General features: G+C 31.0%; 2 protein-coding genes across 6 annotated transcripts; one reads left to right on the forward strand and one right to left on the reverse strand.

The window, feature by feature from the left end:
• Nucleotides 1-386: 386 nt before the first annotated feature.
• On the reverse strand, nucleotides 387-6,601 carry LOC101203798 (hydroxymethylglutaryl-CoA lyase, mitochondrial). Of its 3 annotated transcripts, XM_031887253.1 has the most exons (10): nucleotides 6,407-6,601; nucleotides 5,610-5,716; nucleotides 4,444-4,636; nucleotides 3,979-4,183; nucleotides 3,535-3,714; nucleotides 2,702-2,782; nucleotides 2,454-2,617; nucleotides 1,789-1,925; nucleotides 1,142-1,257; nucleotides 387-958 (listed from the first exon to the last, which is right to left on the reverse strand). In XM_031887253.1, the coding sequence occupies exons 2-10, from the start codon at nucleotides 5,689-5,691 to the stop codon at nucleotides 710-712; spliced, it is 1,407 nt and encodes a 468-aa protein (XP_031743113.1). In that variant the 5' UTR covers nucleotides 5,692-5,716; nucleotides 6,407-6,601; the 3' UTR covers nucleotides 387-709. The 3 variants fall into 3 exon arrangements, with proteins under 3 accessions (XP_031743113.1, XP_004140185.1, XP_011657606.1); XM_004140137.3 differs by lacking the exon at nucleotides 5,610-5,716 and having other exon boundaries at nucleotides 595-958; nucleotides 6,407-6,600; XM_011659304.2 differs by lacking the exons at nucleotides 5,610-5,716; nucleotides 6,407-6,601 and adding an exon at nucleotides 6,293-6,314 and having other exon boundaries at nucleotides 595-958.
• Nucleotides 6,602-12,379: 5,778 nt separating this feature from the next.
• LOC101204043 (protein N-lysine methyltransferase METTL21A) lies at nucleotides 12,380-18,785 on the forward strand. Of its 3 annotated transcripts, XR_004217890.1 has the most exons (9): nucleotides 12,382-12,571; nucleotides 12,665-12,732; nucleotides 14,653-14,772; nucleotides 15,685-15,758; nucleotides 15,857-15,914; nucleotides 15,981-16,082; nucleotides 16,798-16,909; nucleotides 18,197-18,493; nucleotides 18,676-18,785. XR_004217890.1 is itself a non-coding variant. In XM_004140138.3 (8 exons), the coding sequence occupies exons 1-8, from the start codon at nucleotides 12,507-12,509 to the stop codon at nucleotides 18,315-18,317; spliced, it is 720 nt and encodes a 239-aa protein (XP_004140186.1). In that variant the 5' UTR covers nucleotides 12,382-12,506; the 3' UTR covers nucleotides 18,318-18,568. The 3 variants fall into 3 exon arrangements, 2 of the variants coding, with proteins under 2 accessions (XP_011657607.1, XP_004140186.1); XM_004140138.3 differs by lacking the exon at nucleotides 18,676-18,785 and having other exon boundaries at nucleotides 18,197-18,568; XM_011659305.2 differs by lacking the exons at nucleotides 14,653-14,772; nucleotides 18,676-18,785 and having other exon boundaries at nucleotides 12,380-12,571; nucleotides 18,197-18,568.
• Nucleotides 18,786-19,173: the final 388 nt, after the last annotated feature.

Consider the following 19,173-nt stretch of genomic DNA (forward strand, 5'->3'; position numbering starts at 1 on the left):
TTGTTTTAGTTAAAAACATTGTAGAAAACCTAAATTTCTGTGATTGAACATAATAGTTAGTTACACAGAAATTAGGAAAAAGTAGTAATAGTTTAAATTTTTACAATTCAAACATACACATTTTTAAAGAATGACACAAATTTGACCATTAAACGAAACATAGAAATTTCAAGTCTCCATGTGTTTTTGAGAGTGTAAGCCTTTGCTGGAGGTTGCATGTTAGAGTCTTGCCTCGAAACCAGCTTGTAAGGCATAAGTTTGATTTAATGCATATTTATTTTTAAAAGGAAAATAAAATAAAACAAGTCAGACAACTCAATTACAAAATTCAAATGAAAGAAACAATACAGTTAATTGTGAGGAGAAAATTTGGAGTATGAGAAAGGTTTTTTTTTTTTTTTTTTTTTATCTTTACACAATACAATAGACATGAGAATATCTTTTACAAGAGAAGATTTTATTGAAAAATAGAATAGGTGGAGACAATAAAGTTCTCAACGATGGATGGCATCACTAAATCTCTATGAGTTATGGAGGGGATTCAGATTCACAAATTTGAAACTATGATTGTATATAATTTTGAGTTCCGGTATATGGCTGCAATGTATCAAGCCAGATAGGGCATAACATATATACTATAAGAAAGTTTCTTGAAGTGGAACCCTTCTTTACTTGATCAATGCAAGAAGTAAATGAGTAATAAGATGTGTTACATCTTGGAAGAATCGGCTGCAACTCGGTTCAAGGCAATGGCAGTCTTCGAACCCGACGGACGCCCCAAGTGGTTGTTGATGAAATTTCCAGCAGACATGACCTTTGCCAAATCTACATTGGTTTTTATACCAAGTCCGTGGAGCATGTACACCACATCCTCAGTTGCAACATTCCCTGTAGCTCCTTTAGCGTATGGACATCCACCCAAACCCGCAACAGAGGAATCAATCGTACTAATCCCCATCTGTTCAAAAAAGAAGAAAACCAAAGCATTAGTTAAGTCTTCGGAGAAGATGTTGCAAGCTTGCAAAATAATTTGTGCTGTGCATCGGAAAATAAATTTTCAAAGTGGTAAAAAGTACTTTTTAAGTAATTTAGAAAGTCATTCTAAGCAGACTCAAAACTCAACTTCAAACAGTTGTCTTACTTGGAGGGATATGAGAATATTTGGAAGGGATTGCCCATAAGTGTCATGGAAGTGGACTGCTAGCTTGTCGACGGGAACGACACCCATAACAGCTTCAAGCATGGGAACAACAGTTCCTGTGCCAAACATACATGAGAAATAAGAGAGAGAAAAGGATGAAAACAGTAGGGGTAGAATCCATTACACAAATATTTAAGAAAATTATACGTTTACTTGGGTCATTTGCATTAAATACAAACGACATAACCCAATTGTCAATATGCTATTAAACGTGAAGTTTGCGGGTTATGCAAGCTATCAGAACCTTATTTGATAGCCATTTAGTTTGTAATAGACACTATTTTCACTCATAAATTTCTTTGTTTTGTTATCCATTTTTATTGACAATTTTTAGAAATCAAGGTAAGTTTTAGAGAGATGAAAGAAGAATAAAAAAAGAAGAAGAAAAAGAAGAGAGAGGTTGTTTCTAAAAGTTTGTTTTGTCATTTGCAATTTGACCAAGTATTTAAATGTTTATGCAAAAAGCATATTAAAGAAGTTAGAAGGAAAAAGGCATGAATTTCATAATAGAAAACTAAAACAAAATTTGTTGGTGCCTAAATAATCTATATGTTGATTATGAGAAGGAAAAAGGTTTAAATTGTTACCAGGCGTGGCAACTCCAATCGTGTCTCCAAGAGAAATTTCAAAGCAACCCATCTCATAAAGCTCTTTCGCTACATAAGCCACGTTAGATGGAGAAACCGCTCCTTCTGTTGGACAACCAACTACACATGATACATACCTATACAAATCCGTAGCCAGTTATACCAATTAGAAAACCCTTCAAGAACAGAATGTAGAGAACAATTCAAGAAAATAAGTCATGGTCAAAATTTAAAACCAAATTCCAGAGGGAATAACCATTAGTGGTTATTCGCAAAGTAAATGGTATAAGCTTCCTAAACTATCACTAAAACAATATGATTGACTTTGTACTTTATTTAATGTGGCAACAGATTCTAGAAACCGTCACCGGTGGTTTGGGGATTATTAGCCATGCAGACCTAATAGAAAATTAAGTTACATTGTTCAACTTATTTAAAAATAATAATAAGATGAATAACGACTGGTCTTGTTTCTTTATAATCAAAGAGAAGGTTTCGTATGTAAGCGATAATGACAAAGAAAAGAACTTAACTGATTCGGGCATGTTACAGGAATTATTCTCAAAACGTGCTTGAATCAATAAAGTTCATTTTCTTTCATCTTGAAACATGCTTTTTCCTTAATGTTAGATATTTGTGGAGTTACGGGTATTATTTAAGCATACCCTCGAACAGGGATTGCAAGTTCCTTGGCAGCAGAAGTTACAGCACGGTAACGATCAAGACTTTCTTCAATGCTACAATTGATGTTGGCTTTTGAAAATGATTCAGAGGCCGATGCAAAGACTGCCACTTCCTTTGCTCCAGCTGCAATAGCAGCTCGAAAACTCTGGAAGAAGGTGAAATTTTAGAATAGAGAATTTGATCTGTCCATGTGGGGGGAAAAACAACATCATTTCAAAAGATTATCCACCTTCAAATTAGGTGTTAAAACAGGCAATCTGGCACCCTCCAAATTCCGAACAGCTTCCATCACTTCGGCTGCATCAGATAACTGTACAAGGAATGAATAATGTTTGAGCACTAGTGATATAAAGTACGGTTAAATCTAAAAATTCATGATGAACAATGTTTTCATTTGATCATCTGGTGAGAGAAAAGCATCAACCCAGCCCCCACTCTATTTAGTTATCATCTGATATCGAACTTAGAAATCCTAAATGATAAGTTTATAAGAAATTTTTTTTATATAAGAAACAGAGGAAATATGACATTAGTCCGTTTGGTAGGAAGCAGGTGATGTAACAGTGAAGGCAAAAACACATAAGTGGAAAGATGATAACATATGCCACCATCCATTTCAATACACGGGTTGCCCATTCGGTCTGCTGAATTTTTTCTGCTGTCTTACAGAACCTTCAGCTCAAAGAAAGTTTTCTCTTTAAGGGTTGAGAACTCGATGAAGTACAAATAGCCACTAAGTTTAACATCTCCCTTTAGTGTATGCGATCTAGGAGACTTGTGGCAACTTTCCTCGTAACTTCTATTAAGTTAATATGTTGTATTTCTCTTTCATTTTTTAATAAAAGCTTGATTTTTTATCCATATATATAGTATAGTGCCTGTAATATTTACACCCACAATTTCCATAAGTAGTTCCCACCAAAGTATTCCAATTGAACATCACAATAACACAGTCACCAATGAGTATATACCTTATGAACTTAAAAGAGATCCAAACAAGTACTTTCAATATAATTTTAAAGCATGACTAAAAAGGTCAAAGGGAACTTATGACAAAATTACCTGAGGCACCCGTGTAGGCGACACAAAACTGGTAGCCTCAACAACAGGCAATCCTGAGGATACTAGTCTATGGATCAATTCGACCTTTACAGATGTTGGAACCATATTCTTCTCATTTTGAAGCCCATCCCTTGGACCAACTTCTACTATCTTCACAAACTTTGGTATATCTTTCAAAAACTGCAGACCCATGTTGAAAATAAGATCAGAAAAGGCCACTCAGAGAGAGATTTGACAGATTACCAAATCATCAGATGAAAGCTCACAAGGATCTAGAATATAGGCACTAGGAAGAGCAAGTAAAACAATTAAAGGGATATAGAAACACATAGACACAGGGAAATCAAATGAAAATGGAAGGAAACCTCTCTATTAGCTGTAGACTGTTTCAAGGTTCTCAAAGGAAGTGGTTACACTATACAGGCCTAATGAGAATCAAATCACCTTATTTGTCATATGTTGTATGTTGTCGCTAGTACTCTTAGTCTTGTATTCATGACCTGGAGAACAATGTGACTCGCAAAAATTTTCAGATGCAAATATTTTCGAGCCTGCACTTGTTGTCCTCCTATTGACGAAGCCATTTTGGGATGTGTTTTTCCTATGCCTTCTCCAAGGGAATGTGTCTCCACCATTCTCATCATATTCCCTGTTGAAAGAAAAATTTTAAAAATAGCACAATGGTACAATTAAAAAAAATTAAAAACGGAAAATGAAGAAGAAGAAGCACAAATCTACTTATGTCATATTGGGGAAAAGTGTACCGAGTTAGTTACAAAAATAACAGTATAGTACTAAAGAAAGATCAATATGCCCAAGAACTGCACAACCAAAATACACAAAAGCAAGCTGAAAACAAATCAAGAATGATTAATTTTTCTATTAAAATGAAATTAATATTCTGCTTACTTGCAACTATTGGATGAGCTACTTCTTCCCCCTTGAATCCAACAGATCCCCATTCCCATGTCATCTCCTATAGGTCGGCAAGCACTAGATGAAAATCTCTGTATCCGATCAATTGTACTCATGCTTGGCAATTTGTCAAGACCAAGGGGCTCCTCCAAACTCGACATTGTGGAGGAAGAAGCAAAAACCAAAACTGAGTTTGAGAAAAAACTAAATAAGTTTTTTGTCATATCTAGGGTGGAATAGCTTATTCACTTGCAGAAGACCAATAACAGATGAAAGCTTAATAATAGACTAGTCAAATCTATTTTTATAATTTCTTCTATCTACCGATGTAATATTATTTGATTGAAAATTGAAGCAAACAATAATTAAATTTATTCTTTTAGCCTCTCATATATAAGTAAAGAAGATCAATATATAATGATATTTCACAGTATCCAAATTTCATGCAGTGGATGACCTATTCATGTATTAAAATTCCTGAAGGTCAATAAGGAAAGAAATCTTTTAGAGGTAAGAACTAGATTAGGCATTGCAAGGATAGAAGAATACCACCGTTCCATGTCTTTGGTTAACTACCTTTCATCATGAAGTTAAATTTATGAAACAACAAAACTTAGCAGGCAAAGCAAGACAATAGATTTAGATTCAAATACTTCTCCCAATATCAACAGGATACAGACTCCAACATCAGACAAAATGCAGGTCTTACTGAATTGTCTGTAAGTTGTAGGTGCACCAATATTGAAGTATTCATTGATCTTACTCTTCATAGTTAAAAGAGTTTCTAATAATTTTGTATCTACACCATCCACCACATTAAATAGTATAGTTGACCTTTTGTAAGAGTGAAACTGATAAATTTTATCGGTCAATGAGATTAAAAGTTTATTATAAAAAAAACAGTGTGGACAATTAGAAGCCAAGCCACAAATTCTGAAATGAGCTTTATTTTCCTAATTGAAGTCCAAAATTTCCTCTTTCGTAAATCTTCCATTGCACATTGATATTTGATTCCTAAATGCACATTCCTCCAATACTCAATCTTGTACTGAGACGCACCATGATATATCAAGATTGCACTCCCCAAGCGTCTCTCATTTAGAGAAATACCAATCAACAGAAACAGTTATTCCCTATAATTTTTTGTACACTGAACTCACTCAAGAATTGAATGACAAAGGCCCACCGCCATGCTCGTACTGATCTTGGGTGTAATCCATGAAGAACTATTCTTCTTGCCATCAAAAAATCGCCAGGGCAGAGATGTCTACTTCGTGATATATTATGTAAAATCCATCGGCCAATTTCAGCAAATAGCACAATAGTTCTCTTGAAACACACTATAACAAGGACATCTCACGATTTTCCCCATACAAGGAGAGATAAATTTCATTTCCCCCCTCCCCCTAAAATCACAGCTTAAAGGGGCAGCCTATAGCAATCCATCACAAGTTTTAACACTGAGTAAATTCAGTACAGCACCAAAACCCAGAAAGGAGATGGCAGATAACAGACAACAAAGGGCTCAAAGTAAGTAAAAGAATAACTATAACCCATATAATGACTGAATTTCATCAAATTTCCGTTACCAAGTACAGTACTCAACCGAAAAGTCAGCCGCAACCAAGACTCCAAAACAAACATGTAAAAAGAATAACTAAAAGAACCCATTGAAATTCACGATTTAAAGAAAATTCGCAGGCGATTACCACAACCCAATTTTTCAAAGACAAAACCAAATTAAAGAAACCAACTAATAACTCCTTCAAAAACCAATTATCGTACAGATTACACAATTTATGAACACAGTCAATGACTTCTATACCACGCCCTTTCATCTTACCTATACTTCCTGAACAGCCAAACACAAGCAAGAGAAATCCCAGAAGAAGAAAAAAAAAAAATCCAAAAACAAAAGTAAAAAGTTAAGCCATAGAAGAGAGGAAAAGAATCGAACCTAAAGCGGGAAAACAGGGAATAACACTATTGCGCGGTGGAGATAATGAAACTGTAACCGATGAGATTGAATATATATTATATGGGAATTGAATTTGGAATTGAAAAGCAACCAAATGCGTTGCAATCACTCTTAAATAAGCAAACAACAAAGAAAATCGAAATTTCCATGTTTGTTGGGTTGGTGGACGTTGTTAATGCGTAGAGGTTCCTAACATTTCTCTTTTTATATTAAAAATTATTTTAAATATCAATAGTGAAAGATGAAAATATTATGAAAATAATCTTTTTAAAATTGAAAAAAAAATTACAAACGATTTCCTTTATATGAACAAAATTTATTTTTTCTTTTTATTGTATTTTTTTTCTTTTTAGAATTTAAGTCAATATTAATAAAGGATGCTTTATGGTGTTGTAAAGAAGGAGAGGTGGTAGGTTGTTGTCAGTTAGAAGTTGGTAACTTCTTCATTCCCCTCTCTCTCTCCCTCTCTCTTCATATTAAATTTTTAATTCCTTCCATTGAGATAATCTCTAATTTGTCTTCATCAACCAAAAGCAATGTTTTCTTTTCTATAATAATTCAAGTATATGTATAGCTAATTAATTAATTTTGTTGTCTTTGATGTTCATCTCTATCAACTTTAACATACTAATTAGTATATTTATTTCATTGAACTGTAAATAAATTTGTTTTATTGTTAATTTATGAATTTCTATCAAATTAGAGAAGTAATATATTTATTTAGGTTTTCTATTTTTTTAATGTGAGATTTTTAATAAATTTTAATTAAAATATTGATGAAATTATTTGAATTAGTTTAATAACTATTATATGTTAATTATAAATGTTACGTTAATATTCATAAGAATTTCTCTAAAAACCATTTAGCCTAAAGTTCAATCAATACTAAAAAGGTATTGTAATATTGACTTTAAATTATGTATCAGTTAATTAAAACGTTTTTTATAAGAATAATAAAGGAAATAAAATGTTTACACTTTTAAAGTAAAAAAATGACCGTACACAATTTTATCATGAAAGGTAAATATTATGTAAATTTTATTGTTTTTTATAGATTTTCTTAATTTTGAATCTGTCCACTTCTCATCAAATGACTAATTCACAATAACACAAGGTATTGATTTTTAAAAGTTTTTTATTATAGTTCAAATCTTAATTTAACGTGAAAAAATAACTTGTATGTATATTATTGAACATAAATAGATTAGGGTATGGCTATAAGCATGGACGGATTTATTAAGGTGTTAGGGTCACGTGTCCCTAACATTATCGATTTTTGTATTTTAATACTAGTTTTGAAGTGTTGTATTACAATATATATTAAATTTAGTTTCATTTTGCTTTTGAGTTCAAATATTGTCTACTACAATTATTTTTATGAAATAGTTTTTATTATAAATATCAATAGTTTTTTTATTTTTTTAAATATCAAATTCCATTTTAATAATTTCCTTTCAATTTTCTTCCTAAATTTGAGTGATTTCTTAAAAGTATGATAGTTTAATGATTTCTTAAAAGGAAGATAATTTGAATTTTCTTCATAAATTTAAATGATTTCCTAAAACAAATATAGTTTTTTAAAAAGAGGAAAAAAATTATCTAAGGTAAAAGCTCTCATTTGTTATCTAACAATTTAAAAAAAAAAATGCAAGAAAGTCAATTATCCAAACTTTCACTCCCTCAACAATATTTACATTACAAAAAATAACGTAGTAAATGTTATCAGAGTATTAGTGAAACGTCAAAATATTTGTTAACATTTTTAGTGTGTATATAGTGTTCAGTGCCCCCATATAACATTTATGGATCCATCACAGGCTCTAAGTATACTCATCAACATGTCTCACAAAAATGCACAAATCTGTAGTACTACTGTCTTATTTTAAATAACAAAACTACACAAAATATTTATATATACAACTAAAATATCACAACTCATTTGCAATAAACTATTATCTATGTTTATATGTGGCATGTATACATGTATAATCAATGGTGGATCCATAAAATTTATTGACAGGGGGTTTGGAGTTGTAACTTGGAGAAAAAAAAATAGAAAACAAAACTACACAATAAAACTTAAACACTAGTTGGAAATGGGGCTAACAAGCATAATTATCACTAAACTGTTTATAAATATTGAGTATTAGTTGGTTTTGTTTATACATATTATATAAAGATAATAAAGTTGATGAGGCTCGTTCCTTGGACCTATACTAAACCGCCGATATGTGTAATAGTATATTATAAAGTTTACTTTAATTTGTTATATTTAAAAACAACTTTGATAATAACAATTTAAAATAAATAATATAACCCAATCTTTTACGAATGGATAAAAAGTTTAATTGATAGGATGAAAATTCAAAGTCAATAAAGCTATAAAGCTAAAAGAAACGTTTTAAATAACTTTAGTTTAAATATTGTTGTCAACTTGGAAATTTAAACATTATACACTTCCTATTCCAAATATAAAAAAGAGAAAACTAATAGTAATAATAATAATGTTAGACCTTCCAAGGAAAGTAATCTATATGCTAAAATCTAAAGTCACATGTAGATGGATTTATAAACCCCATGAAATTTCAAACCAAAATATAACCAATTTCATTAATTATATAATTAGTGACAAACAAAAAAAACATATATGTGTACGTGTATATATATATATATATATATATACGTGTGTTAGAATAAAAAACTCTTCAAACATATCCACAATGATATGATATTGTCCACCTTGGATATACATCATCATGACTTTATTTTGGTACCATTCCAAAAATCAGAGGTGTGAACCAATGGAGATGGTTGTTCTCACTTATATACTCAATATAATTTAATTATCTAACCGACATGGGATTATAGTCATATTAACAATAAATAAATATATACACTTTAAATAAATGGAACTTTTGCAAAAGTAATAAAAAAAATCATGATAATAGAGTATATGTCATAACATTTTATAAATTTGCAAAAGTAGCAAATTTAAAAATGATGACTCTCTAATAGTTTTATGATTATCGTCTAATAGTGATTCAATAACTATGTGATTATTATTTGATAGGCGTCTGACATCAATGATTTTGTCATATTCACAATATGCAAAAAAAATTATGTCATGAATTGTTTTTTCTAAATATTTTTGTCATTTGAGACATTTTTTTCTAAATAAATGTCCTGCTTTACATTTTATTTTAGTTTCATAAATTTGTGTATATTGCTATATTTTGATCCCTAAACATTTATAAATGTTTGTTTTAGTTTATAAGCTTAAAAATAAAAACTTAATAGGGTCTCTGGCATTAGTATTACATTAAGCCTTTATCGAAATAATGAGGTGACTTTTGCATCAACTAAATTAATTCTTCGTGTGAAATACTTGTATACAATTTTGTAGAGTTTATTTTTCTATATGAGCTGTCCTTATATTACTGTTTTAGTTTGTTTTCACTTTGTTATAATGTTAACATGAGTGTGTAAGTTTTTTTTTTACTTTTATTATATTCAACGCCCTTATGATATGCTTCAAGATTGTAGTTTGAAAAGAAAAATAAAAATAAAGGACGAGGGTGTCGAGGATGGAAGGGAACGACTTTAGTTTTGGAGAAAATAAATAACAAAATTAGCTTTTGAGTTTATTTCATTTAATTTAATTATATTTTTGTGTTGACATCAAACATTTATAGATTAAACTAAAAAAAATTAATTTAATTTATATGATAAGTTTAGAGTTTAGTCATTTAAATATAGAAATATCATATTTTTAATATTAAAGAGTTTATAAAATTCCAACAAAAATAGAGTAAAATATTTTAAAAAGTTTAAAAACTAAAATATACATTTAAAAAATTATGAATCAAAATACAACGAGAATAGATTTAAACCACAATAATTAAAATATTAATTCCATAAAATAAACGGTGATATAAATAAGCATAATTAATTTTCATTTTAAAAAATTAACTTAAATAGTTTACGAAAAATTGGATAGATTTTACTCTATTTGAAAATTCACCTTTGTCTTCACACGTTTGTAAATAGATAAATTTATACGCATTTTTAAATATAGTAAAATATCGAAACTATTTACAAAATATAATAAAATTTATCCAACTCCCCTTTTTAACAATTTCATTTTTTCTATATCTATAGCAAATTTTCTATAAAATATTACGAAACTAGTTTTATATTTTCTATAAAATATTACAAAAAATAATTTCAATTTTGAAGAATTTTCAAAATTAGTAAATTTTACAAAATATTTATCTATTAGTCACTATCATATATAAAATTCACAATTTAGTAGTAGTAAATATTTTAATTTATTTTATTATTTTAAAAAATCATCCTTTAATTTTTTTTATTTGTTTCTCTATATCTTTAAGAACAATCCGTAATTAATCGTTTTTCTTTTCAAACAAAATTATGGAGAAGATAAAACGCGGACCAGAATCAGTGTGGCGTGGGGTCGAAGGGGTTGTGGCGCATCCTGCTTTGGTCGTATCGAACCCGACACGGTGGCTACACGAATGGCTCGGGCGTGCAGGTGTAGATGCACCATCAATTTGGCCGGTGGGTCAAGTGGTTGGCCCATATTCTTTCGTGGAGTCAATCAGCTTCACTCCATTTTTGAGGCGTGAGAATTTAATGCCTTTATTAACCCAACACGTGAATACAATACTTGCCTTCTATTTCGAAAACGACACGCTGGAATGGAACCACCGTCCGTATTATAAGCCACAAAAATCTTAGGAAATAATCTTTACTATTCAGTAGGTAGTAAGTAGTAGGTACCACATGCATATCATATTGTTTTGCTTTCACATTTGTTTTCATAAATATTAAACTTTCTTTGTACAATTTGAGTAACACAGTAAATAAATATAAATGATTATAAATAACCAAATTTCTTACATATATCAAAATACCACTATGTATTACTGATGAATCAAAATAGAGTATTGTATATATCTATGGATGATAATAGTATAAAATTGTCATATTTTGCTATATTTGAAAATGATCCGTAAATAAATAAGAACTCATCTAAAGTAGTTCGTACAGAGATACGATTGTATTTATTATTCTCATTCATAATTTATACGTTTTAAAATATATATTATAGTGTACCACATGCTATTTTTAGAATGAACTTGTTTTTCTAAAAGTTAGATTAATATATTTTTTAAGGTAGAATGTTTTATTATTCGCATAAAATATATGAGATAATTATTTAAAAGACTATCTCAAACTCGGAAATGGTACTTACTCTTGCATTTTCAAATTTACTTTTTCCATTTACATTAGTCAAAGTTATAAAATTATTCTCATTTTGCTTTGCCCATCCCCTTATTCTTCCCGATCTTCCTTCCTCGGCCTATCCCAACCATTCTCCATTTTCTCTTTCTCTATTTGTGGTTGACCATCGAAATGTTGTCACTTGCCATCTAGCGTTACTTGGAGTGTTATATCTAGTGGAATGAGTCAATAAAGATAGATGAAAACTAAGACTGAGTAGGTTAGATGAGACTAGTAAGAGAGATGAAATCAAGAGAATGAAGAGGTTGAGAGAGTGAGGAGAGCAAAGACAACAAACCAAGCAAACAATAGACCAATAAACACAAAGTTCCATTTTGATAACTTTACTTCAATAACATGTCATAAAATTAATTTAAACTATAAAAATAAAATTATTGTAAGTTATGAAAATATTATAAAATACAACAAAATTTCATATTATATCGATTCACAGAAACTAACTTTACTTAATATCGATACTACTAAACTATCTATATCTATCTTTGATTGTCATTAGTGTGATGTGGATAAAATCAAAAGAAAACTTTTGCTCTATTCATAAATTAAATATTTGGATTTATTTTGATTTATTTGAATGAGAAAAAAAGAAGCAAAAAAGTTCAAAATATTTGTATTTCACATAAGTTCGAAATGGGATTCTCTTCTCACATTGAACAGAGGCGGACATTTTTGTGCTGTGGAGCTGAACCCAAACTCGAGAGCTGCAGAGTCATAGACCTTCCCACCGTCAAATCTTTTGCAAAGACAGCGATAGATGGAGAGAGAAGAGGAAGAAGAAGACATAGTTTGTTTAGATCCCTCGTTCTTTATGAACAACGAGTAATTCTCTCTTTATCAATTCATTTATCGTTTTCTTTTCTTTTTTGTTTCTTTCTTCGAGAATCTTATGGTTTCTGGTATACGAACATGCAGCTATCAGCTCACTACCTTTACATTTGGGTCCCATGAGATTGAACTCTTCTGCCTTCAGTCTGCTTCAAGTGAGTTTGCTTTTTCAACTTCCGTGTTTTGGTGAATATGTTCCGTTTTTACGTGATTTTTTCGTTGAGTTATTATATACTAAGTTTTTTTTTTCTCGGATTACTTGAGGATTTTCGAAACATAATCTTGTTGGATTCACTTCTCTGTACATTTCGATGCTGAATGAAACGATTTGCATAAGTTGATTTAGGCTAATCGGATAAGTTTATGGATGTGAATTTGGATGATATTAATTACTTTAATTGAAGGAAACTATCGAGTGATTGTTGGGAGCAAGATTTATACATCAGTTCGCAAATGTATCAGATTACTAAGATCATTTCTAAGAGTGATCAATGTTATTTGTCTCGGTTTTTTTGGGAAGTATTAGGGTTTCAACTCATTCAAATGTTGAAATTGATAGATATTACAATAAAAGTATCGTATAAGTTAATGCTGGTCCTGTTGGATATTTTTAAAATCAGGTTAAGATAAACTTGAACTAAGGCTTTCTGTAACCGTGCTCTCTGTTGTTAATGCTAATTGAGAAGTACTTGTAAAATGTTTAGAAATGTACTAAATGGGCAGCATACTCATATGTGGACGGCAGAGAGAGAATAGAAATGTACTTCTCCTAACTTTTCTCTCGCTTCACACCTTGAAACACATTTATAGGGGAAAGATGTTTGAACTGTCATATCAAAAATAGAATATCAGTGTTTTCTAAGGGTTTTCATCTGTCATTCGCTGTTGGTTGTGAACAGCTTGCATACGCCAACCGACCAACCACATCAGTGGTTTGTTGGTTTTGGTTGATTTTGGAAATTAGATGAACTGAAAAAGGTAAAAAAAGAGTACTAAATGGAGAATAAAAGAAGAAAAGGAGAAGAGAAGAAAGGGAGAAAAAGCAGGAGGAGAGAGGGAGAAACGGAGAATGAAGGAAAAATGTATTGAAAAAAAAGATATTGGAAGAAACATAAAAATGCTTTTTTAATTAATTACAAGTAAATATACCTTGGGATGTCCATTAGCAATGATCTTTCCAAGGAAAGTTGTTACAGCGTTGCACGTGCTAGCGACATCCCATATTATATAAATATAAAAAATATATATTTCATCGATCAGTCGATTTGAGCCCTTGTTGGATTGCTGATCTTCTAATTGGTTGGTTTTATTAGATGTAAAATTGTTCCAACCAATTATGCCCTTAAACCGACTGACCAAACTCGGTCATCTCGCTTTTTTGTTCTTTGATGCTCATCCTCTAGTGTTGCCCTTTATATTCATCACTGTAACTCATGTGCCATTGTTCATGGGAAGACCTATTTAGTATGCATTGGCATCGGGATGTAAAGTTAGTGGTCTGGAAAATTTTGTTAAATGCATTAGATTTTATGTAATTACTAATTAGTATAGATCATAGATAGATATGTTCATCTTAGAAAAAATTGAACCCTTAAAGAAATTAATGTGCTCACCAAATAACTTTTCTTTGTATGAAACAAAAGGTTTTATCAAGTATTGTTTTTTCAAAGAATTTAAATTATTGCGTCACATGTATTAGTTGGACAATAGAATCCCCTTTATGGCTTTAAAGTTATCAATGATGTTAAAATATAGTCTATCGTTCCTTATTTGCTCAAATGTGTCCCCAGAATGTCTTGAATAGGTTTATATGATGTCTTTCTTGAATTTCTCTGTGTATTTCTCTACCTCTAAAGATTTGGTGTTTTGACCTTTTAAAAACTTAGATGTTAAAATTGCTCCTGGTTAATATTTAAACATTAGCTGCTAAAAGATGCTATACATGCTATAATGTATATTAATGTTGAAATTTATTTTCATTGAACTATTCCAATTCTTTTTTCCCTCAATACGAGCACATCAAAGTTATAGGACTTGTTGGAAACTTTGTTGAACTAACAATTATATTGAAACAGCTGATTTTGATTTAACGGGGCAATTAGTGTGGCCTGGTGCCTTGCTGATGAATAATTATCTGTCCCAACATGCTCACCTGCTTCAAGGATGTTCTATCATTGAATTAGGATCTGGTGTCGGTATGTACTTTGTGACTGAATTTGATTCCTTCCCCTTCTGACTTCTGTAACAGAGATACATTGCATAGTTCGCACGTGTCAATCAGAGTGACAGGTCCTGTACGGTAATGTTCACTGGGTAGCATACTTATAAGAGGAAGGCACAGAGAGAATAGAAATGAAAAAACTCGCTTTTGTATACATTGATATTTTATGTTTAGACAAACATTTTGTCTGTCCCCGATACTTCTAACCCAGAACACAAGATTAAACTAGCTCAAATTTATTTTAGAACATAAAACTTCAGACCCCTGGGACAAGAAACAGCTGTTCGTTGATACTACGAAAAGTATGAAAGAGGTGAAAGCTCCTAAACTATAGTAAATTATGAAAATTCAATCCAATTGGTAAGATAAAAAAAATTTGCAGATACAAGAGAGCATAATTCTTAGGTTATAATCAAGCAACTTAAAACGTGCATGAAGCACTTGCTTTGAATGATATAGTATCTTGTTTTGTAAGGCTCAGAGATGAGTAAATTCAAAACTGAGAGTTCTCTTCAAGTTAAGGACGACCTTGAGAACAATCCAACGTAAAACATCATCCAAATAAACTTTTTATGTTAAGAACAAAAGTGTGTTAAAAACTGAAAACAATGTTTTAGTGGTAATTCTAAAAGAAACACCTTGATTTAATGTGAAATGAGATTGAATTTTCTATACGATACCAATTTCATTCTAAAAATGAAATGAAGTCAACAAAGTTAACAAAAGTCGGGGATTTAGTGAAGACCTCTAGGTGAGACAAATCCTGGTGTAAATATAACTAACAAGACGGTCCATGATATTCCATGAAGATGAAACAAAAACATTATTTTTGCATTGTATCACTTTTTTCTACATGCTATGACATGGGCGATTGTCTTGTATACAGGTATAACTGGAATACTTTGCAGCAAGTTTTGCCACAAAGTGGTGTTGACAGACCATAATGAGGAAGTTCTAAAGGCGAGGTCATTAGAAATCTGGATAAATTTAAAATATGCATATAACAAGAGGTTATTCCCCATTTATTGTTTGATGACCTCGTATATATTATGTCACAGATCCTGAAGAAAAACATAGAGCTTCATGCATCTCCCGAATCACTTGGAAATTCTGCTGGTGAGGCAAACAAGATGGAAAATAAGTTACTTGTTTGGATGTACTGATATTTAAAATTTTATGCAGAACTAGCAGCTGAGAAGCTTGAATGGGGAAATTCTGATCAGATAACCCAAGTTATGGACAAACATTCTGGTGGATTTGATCTAATCCTCGGTGCTGATATCTATATCCTGATTCTTTCTTCTTCATTTTTCTCATGAAACGTAAAATTGACAATCAGTTTTGGTGTTAAACAGCAGAGATATAGAATGATCCTAAGGTTCTAAAGCTCACCAAAAATTCCTGCCTTTGCTAATTGGTAAAATGAAAAATGTGAGGGCAATCATGTTTACATATCCTAACCTCCTAGGAAGTAGCAATACTGATAGGGTATGATGGTTTTACTTTTCATATCGTAATCAAATTGTGTTTCCACATATGGAAGCAATTGCCTGCCACATTAGGTCAGACAATTGGTTTTCTTCTATTTTAATTCTTTTACTCCCTTCACATAAACTAGCTTTTCTTTCCCTCATTTCTACTTTTGTATTGAATATTTTATCAGGGCTAAGAATTTCCGTGCAGATATAGAATAGCAGAAGAAGTGAAAGTAAAACTCTTAGCTGTTTGGTTTCACTAATTTTTTTCTACTTTTTCTCTAATTGATAGCATCTACCAAATATAAAGAATATAAGAACAAAGCAGCTTCGAATATGTTTTTAGCTAGCTCAAGTTGTCTCTTAGCTTTACTAAATTTTAACCGAGAAGACAAAAGAAGAGGCTAACACTTCCTCACTCGGTTTTAGGCAAGAATGAAGCAACGAGCATGCAAATATGGTATAGGTTGTTTGTACAGGAAATGTTGCACTTTTTGTCTCTAAGGAACCTTGACAGTTATTAAGCTTTCAACAATCAAGTGTACCTTTGCTTTTCAAAACGGCTGAGCGGCTCCTCCAAGTAAGAGGAAGAGGAAAATGCAAATTCATTCTAGCATATGTATCCCGAGCTAGGAGGTGAGTTGCTCTTTGGCTTTGTGCTATTATTATCATTTTATGTTTCCAGTATCTGAAGAAACCTCTCAACTTTTTACTTTGTTGACAAAGTTAGAAATAGGAATATTCTGTTCCTTTACCATTTTACTGAATAATCTCTCTGCATCTATATAGAATTTGTCTGTTTTGTGATAAAGACCACAACATAAATTGATATGGATTTCCAGAAGGTTCTCTAGACAGTAAGAACCTTAGAAATTTAGTCAAGGACCATAGGATGTCATTCTCCAAAGTATAACATCAAAATTTAGCTTAGGCTTCATAATTCCTTCCTCTTCTACCCTTCTGTATTTCTTCTCATCTTCCTGGTTTTGTGTTTGGAATGAGCACCTTTCATTTCACGACTTCGGCCCATTTGTTTCTTAAAAATTAATTCTATTTGCTTTCATTTTAACAATTATTTGCATATTTATTATGTGAAAGACTTAAATCCTTCGCCAAATTCCAAATTCCAAAAACAATCGGTAAGGGTGGAATTGATATTTATAGGCTAAATTTTTTTAAAAAACAGAAACGAGCCTCTTTATTAATGATAATAAATGAGATCAATGCTCAAATCAAAGTAAAAGTAATATACTAAGAGAAAAAGGAGAAAAAGTACTAAAAGGACAATCAAAATGACAACACAAACAAGCCAAAATCCTCTATAACTCAAACAAAAATGGAGAAATAACTACCAAGCAAAATATTACTTTTTTAATGAGAAGCCACAAAATCGATCTTGAGCCCGAGAAGACTTGCTAACAATTTTCAAACCAACAAATTGTGAAATAACATTAAATTCTTTGACAAGAGGAAACCATTCTTGCACACAACAAGAAATAATGAAGCAAACAACCAACTCACTAAACTGCCAGAAACAAAATTTTGAAGCAGGAACAAAAAGAAATCTACTTTCAAGTACTCAGCCAAAAAATTATCCTACATTCTTTAACAAAAAACTTCAAATGTTTTGGAACTTCACAAACATGAGGATTCTGCTATTTGTAAGCTTAATTCTCAAAAACTAAAAACTAAATGGTTACAAAACAAGATCTCAACAATTTTCACCTTTTTTCTCGTGTATCATTGGTATTCCATGGATTTTGAGCAATTTTTCTTTAGTGATACAATCAATAAGAGGAAACCACTATCACAAATGCATGTTTGTTTAGTGATACAATCAATAAGAGGAGACTCTACTACTACTACAAATGCTAGTTTGTGTTCTATTTACTAAAAGTTGTTTCTCATGCATTTACTTTATAGCATGGATACACTGATACTTGATGAAGCTTCTCGGCATGGGATGCGAATGATTGAAGTAGATGGAACACGATCTGTGGTTGGGAATCTTCAAGGAGTCATCTATGAGATTACCCTTAATTAGATGCTTTGGACATAACTGCAAGATTTTTTACTACCAAAAGAACCATTTTTTTTGTTGGGAAAGGATGACATATGGCCTTAAATTTATTAGACTTGATGTGTTTATCTTTTTTACTTCAAGGCTGGATGGCGCAAATTTTATTGGAAGATGTCAGGCCAATGAAGGAGTTGGAGAAGGTAAATTTGCTGTTACCTACAATTTCTTGTCAAAATTCATCCTCTAATTTAATAGCTCTCTATTTTCTTCTCCAACTTTTTGATTTTGAAATTTCAAAAGCATAAATTTTTCTATGGCTCATATCAATTTCAAAATTTTAATCAATCACACCATGGATATGACAATCTACTTTTGTTTATAGGTTTCCCATTTCTCATTCTTAAATTCAAGAAGATGAAATGTTTTTGGTAAGTGGTGACTTTTTCTTTATTAAATGAAACGTGCTTGGTAAGTGGTAACTTGATTTATTTTTGGGTGGAACTACAGTTCATGAAATTTCATGTTTGTTTGAAAGATTTTTAACAATTATGTATTTGATTATTTTTTATTTTGTGTCCAATACATTTTTTAAGGATTTTTAAAAAATGTTCTATTTTTTTTTATCATTTTCTTGGTTGTCTAATATATTTGATTTTTTAAAAAAAACTTATTAGCTAACTTTCAATATTTTGTTTAATAGGTCCACGAAAAAAAAAGTTCGAAACCTTTATTATTTTTGCTTTACAACTTTATAGTTTTTTTTTTAAATCTTAATGATTTCAAGTGTTAAAAGAGAGAATATGCATTTGCCATGTTTTGTTCTATTCCTTGTCCTCGACTAAGGAGTCTCATTTGAACTGCGAAAAAAAAATCCTTTTAA

Source organism: Cucumis sativus, chromosome 6, assembly GCF_000004075.3.
Source record: "Cucumis sativus cultivar 9930 chromosome 6, Cucumber_9930_V3, whole genome shotgun sequence".
Taxonomy (NCBI): domain Eukaryota; kingdom Viridiplantae; phylum Streptophyta; class Magnoliopsida; order Cucurbitales; family Cucurbitaceae; genus Cucumis; species Cucumis sativus.

Bases quoted from the DNA above. Each gene is read 5' to 3' on its own strand.
- LOC101203798 (XM_031887253.1), bottom strand. From the start codon at position 5,691: ATGGCAAGAAGAATAGTTCTTCATGGATTACACCCAAGATCAGTACGA. The intron at 4,637-5,609 runs GTGAGTTCAGTG...TCTCAAACTCAG, and splicing joins CTTTGTCATTCAATTCTTGA to TTTTGGTTTTTGCTTCTTCC. The intron at 959-1,141 runs GTAAGACAACTG...TTTTTTGAACAG, and splicing joins ATATTCTCATATCCCTCCAA to ATGGGGATTAGTACGATTGA.
- LOC101204043 (XM_004140138.3), top strand. From the start codon at position 12,507: ATGGAGAGAGAAGAGGAAGAAGAAGACATAGTTTGTTTAGATCCCTCG. The intron at 15,759-15,856 runs GCGAGGTCATTA...ATTATGTCACAG, and splicing joins ATAATGAGGAAGTTCTAAAG to ATCCTGAAGAAAAACATAGA. The intron at 15,915-15,980 runs GTGAGGCAAACA...AATTTTATGCAG, and splicing joins ATCACTTGGAAATTCTGCTG to AACTAGCAGCTGAGAAGCTT.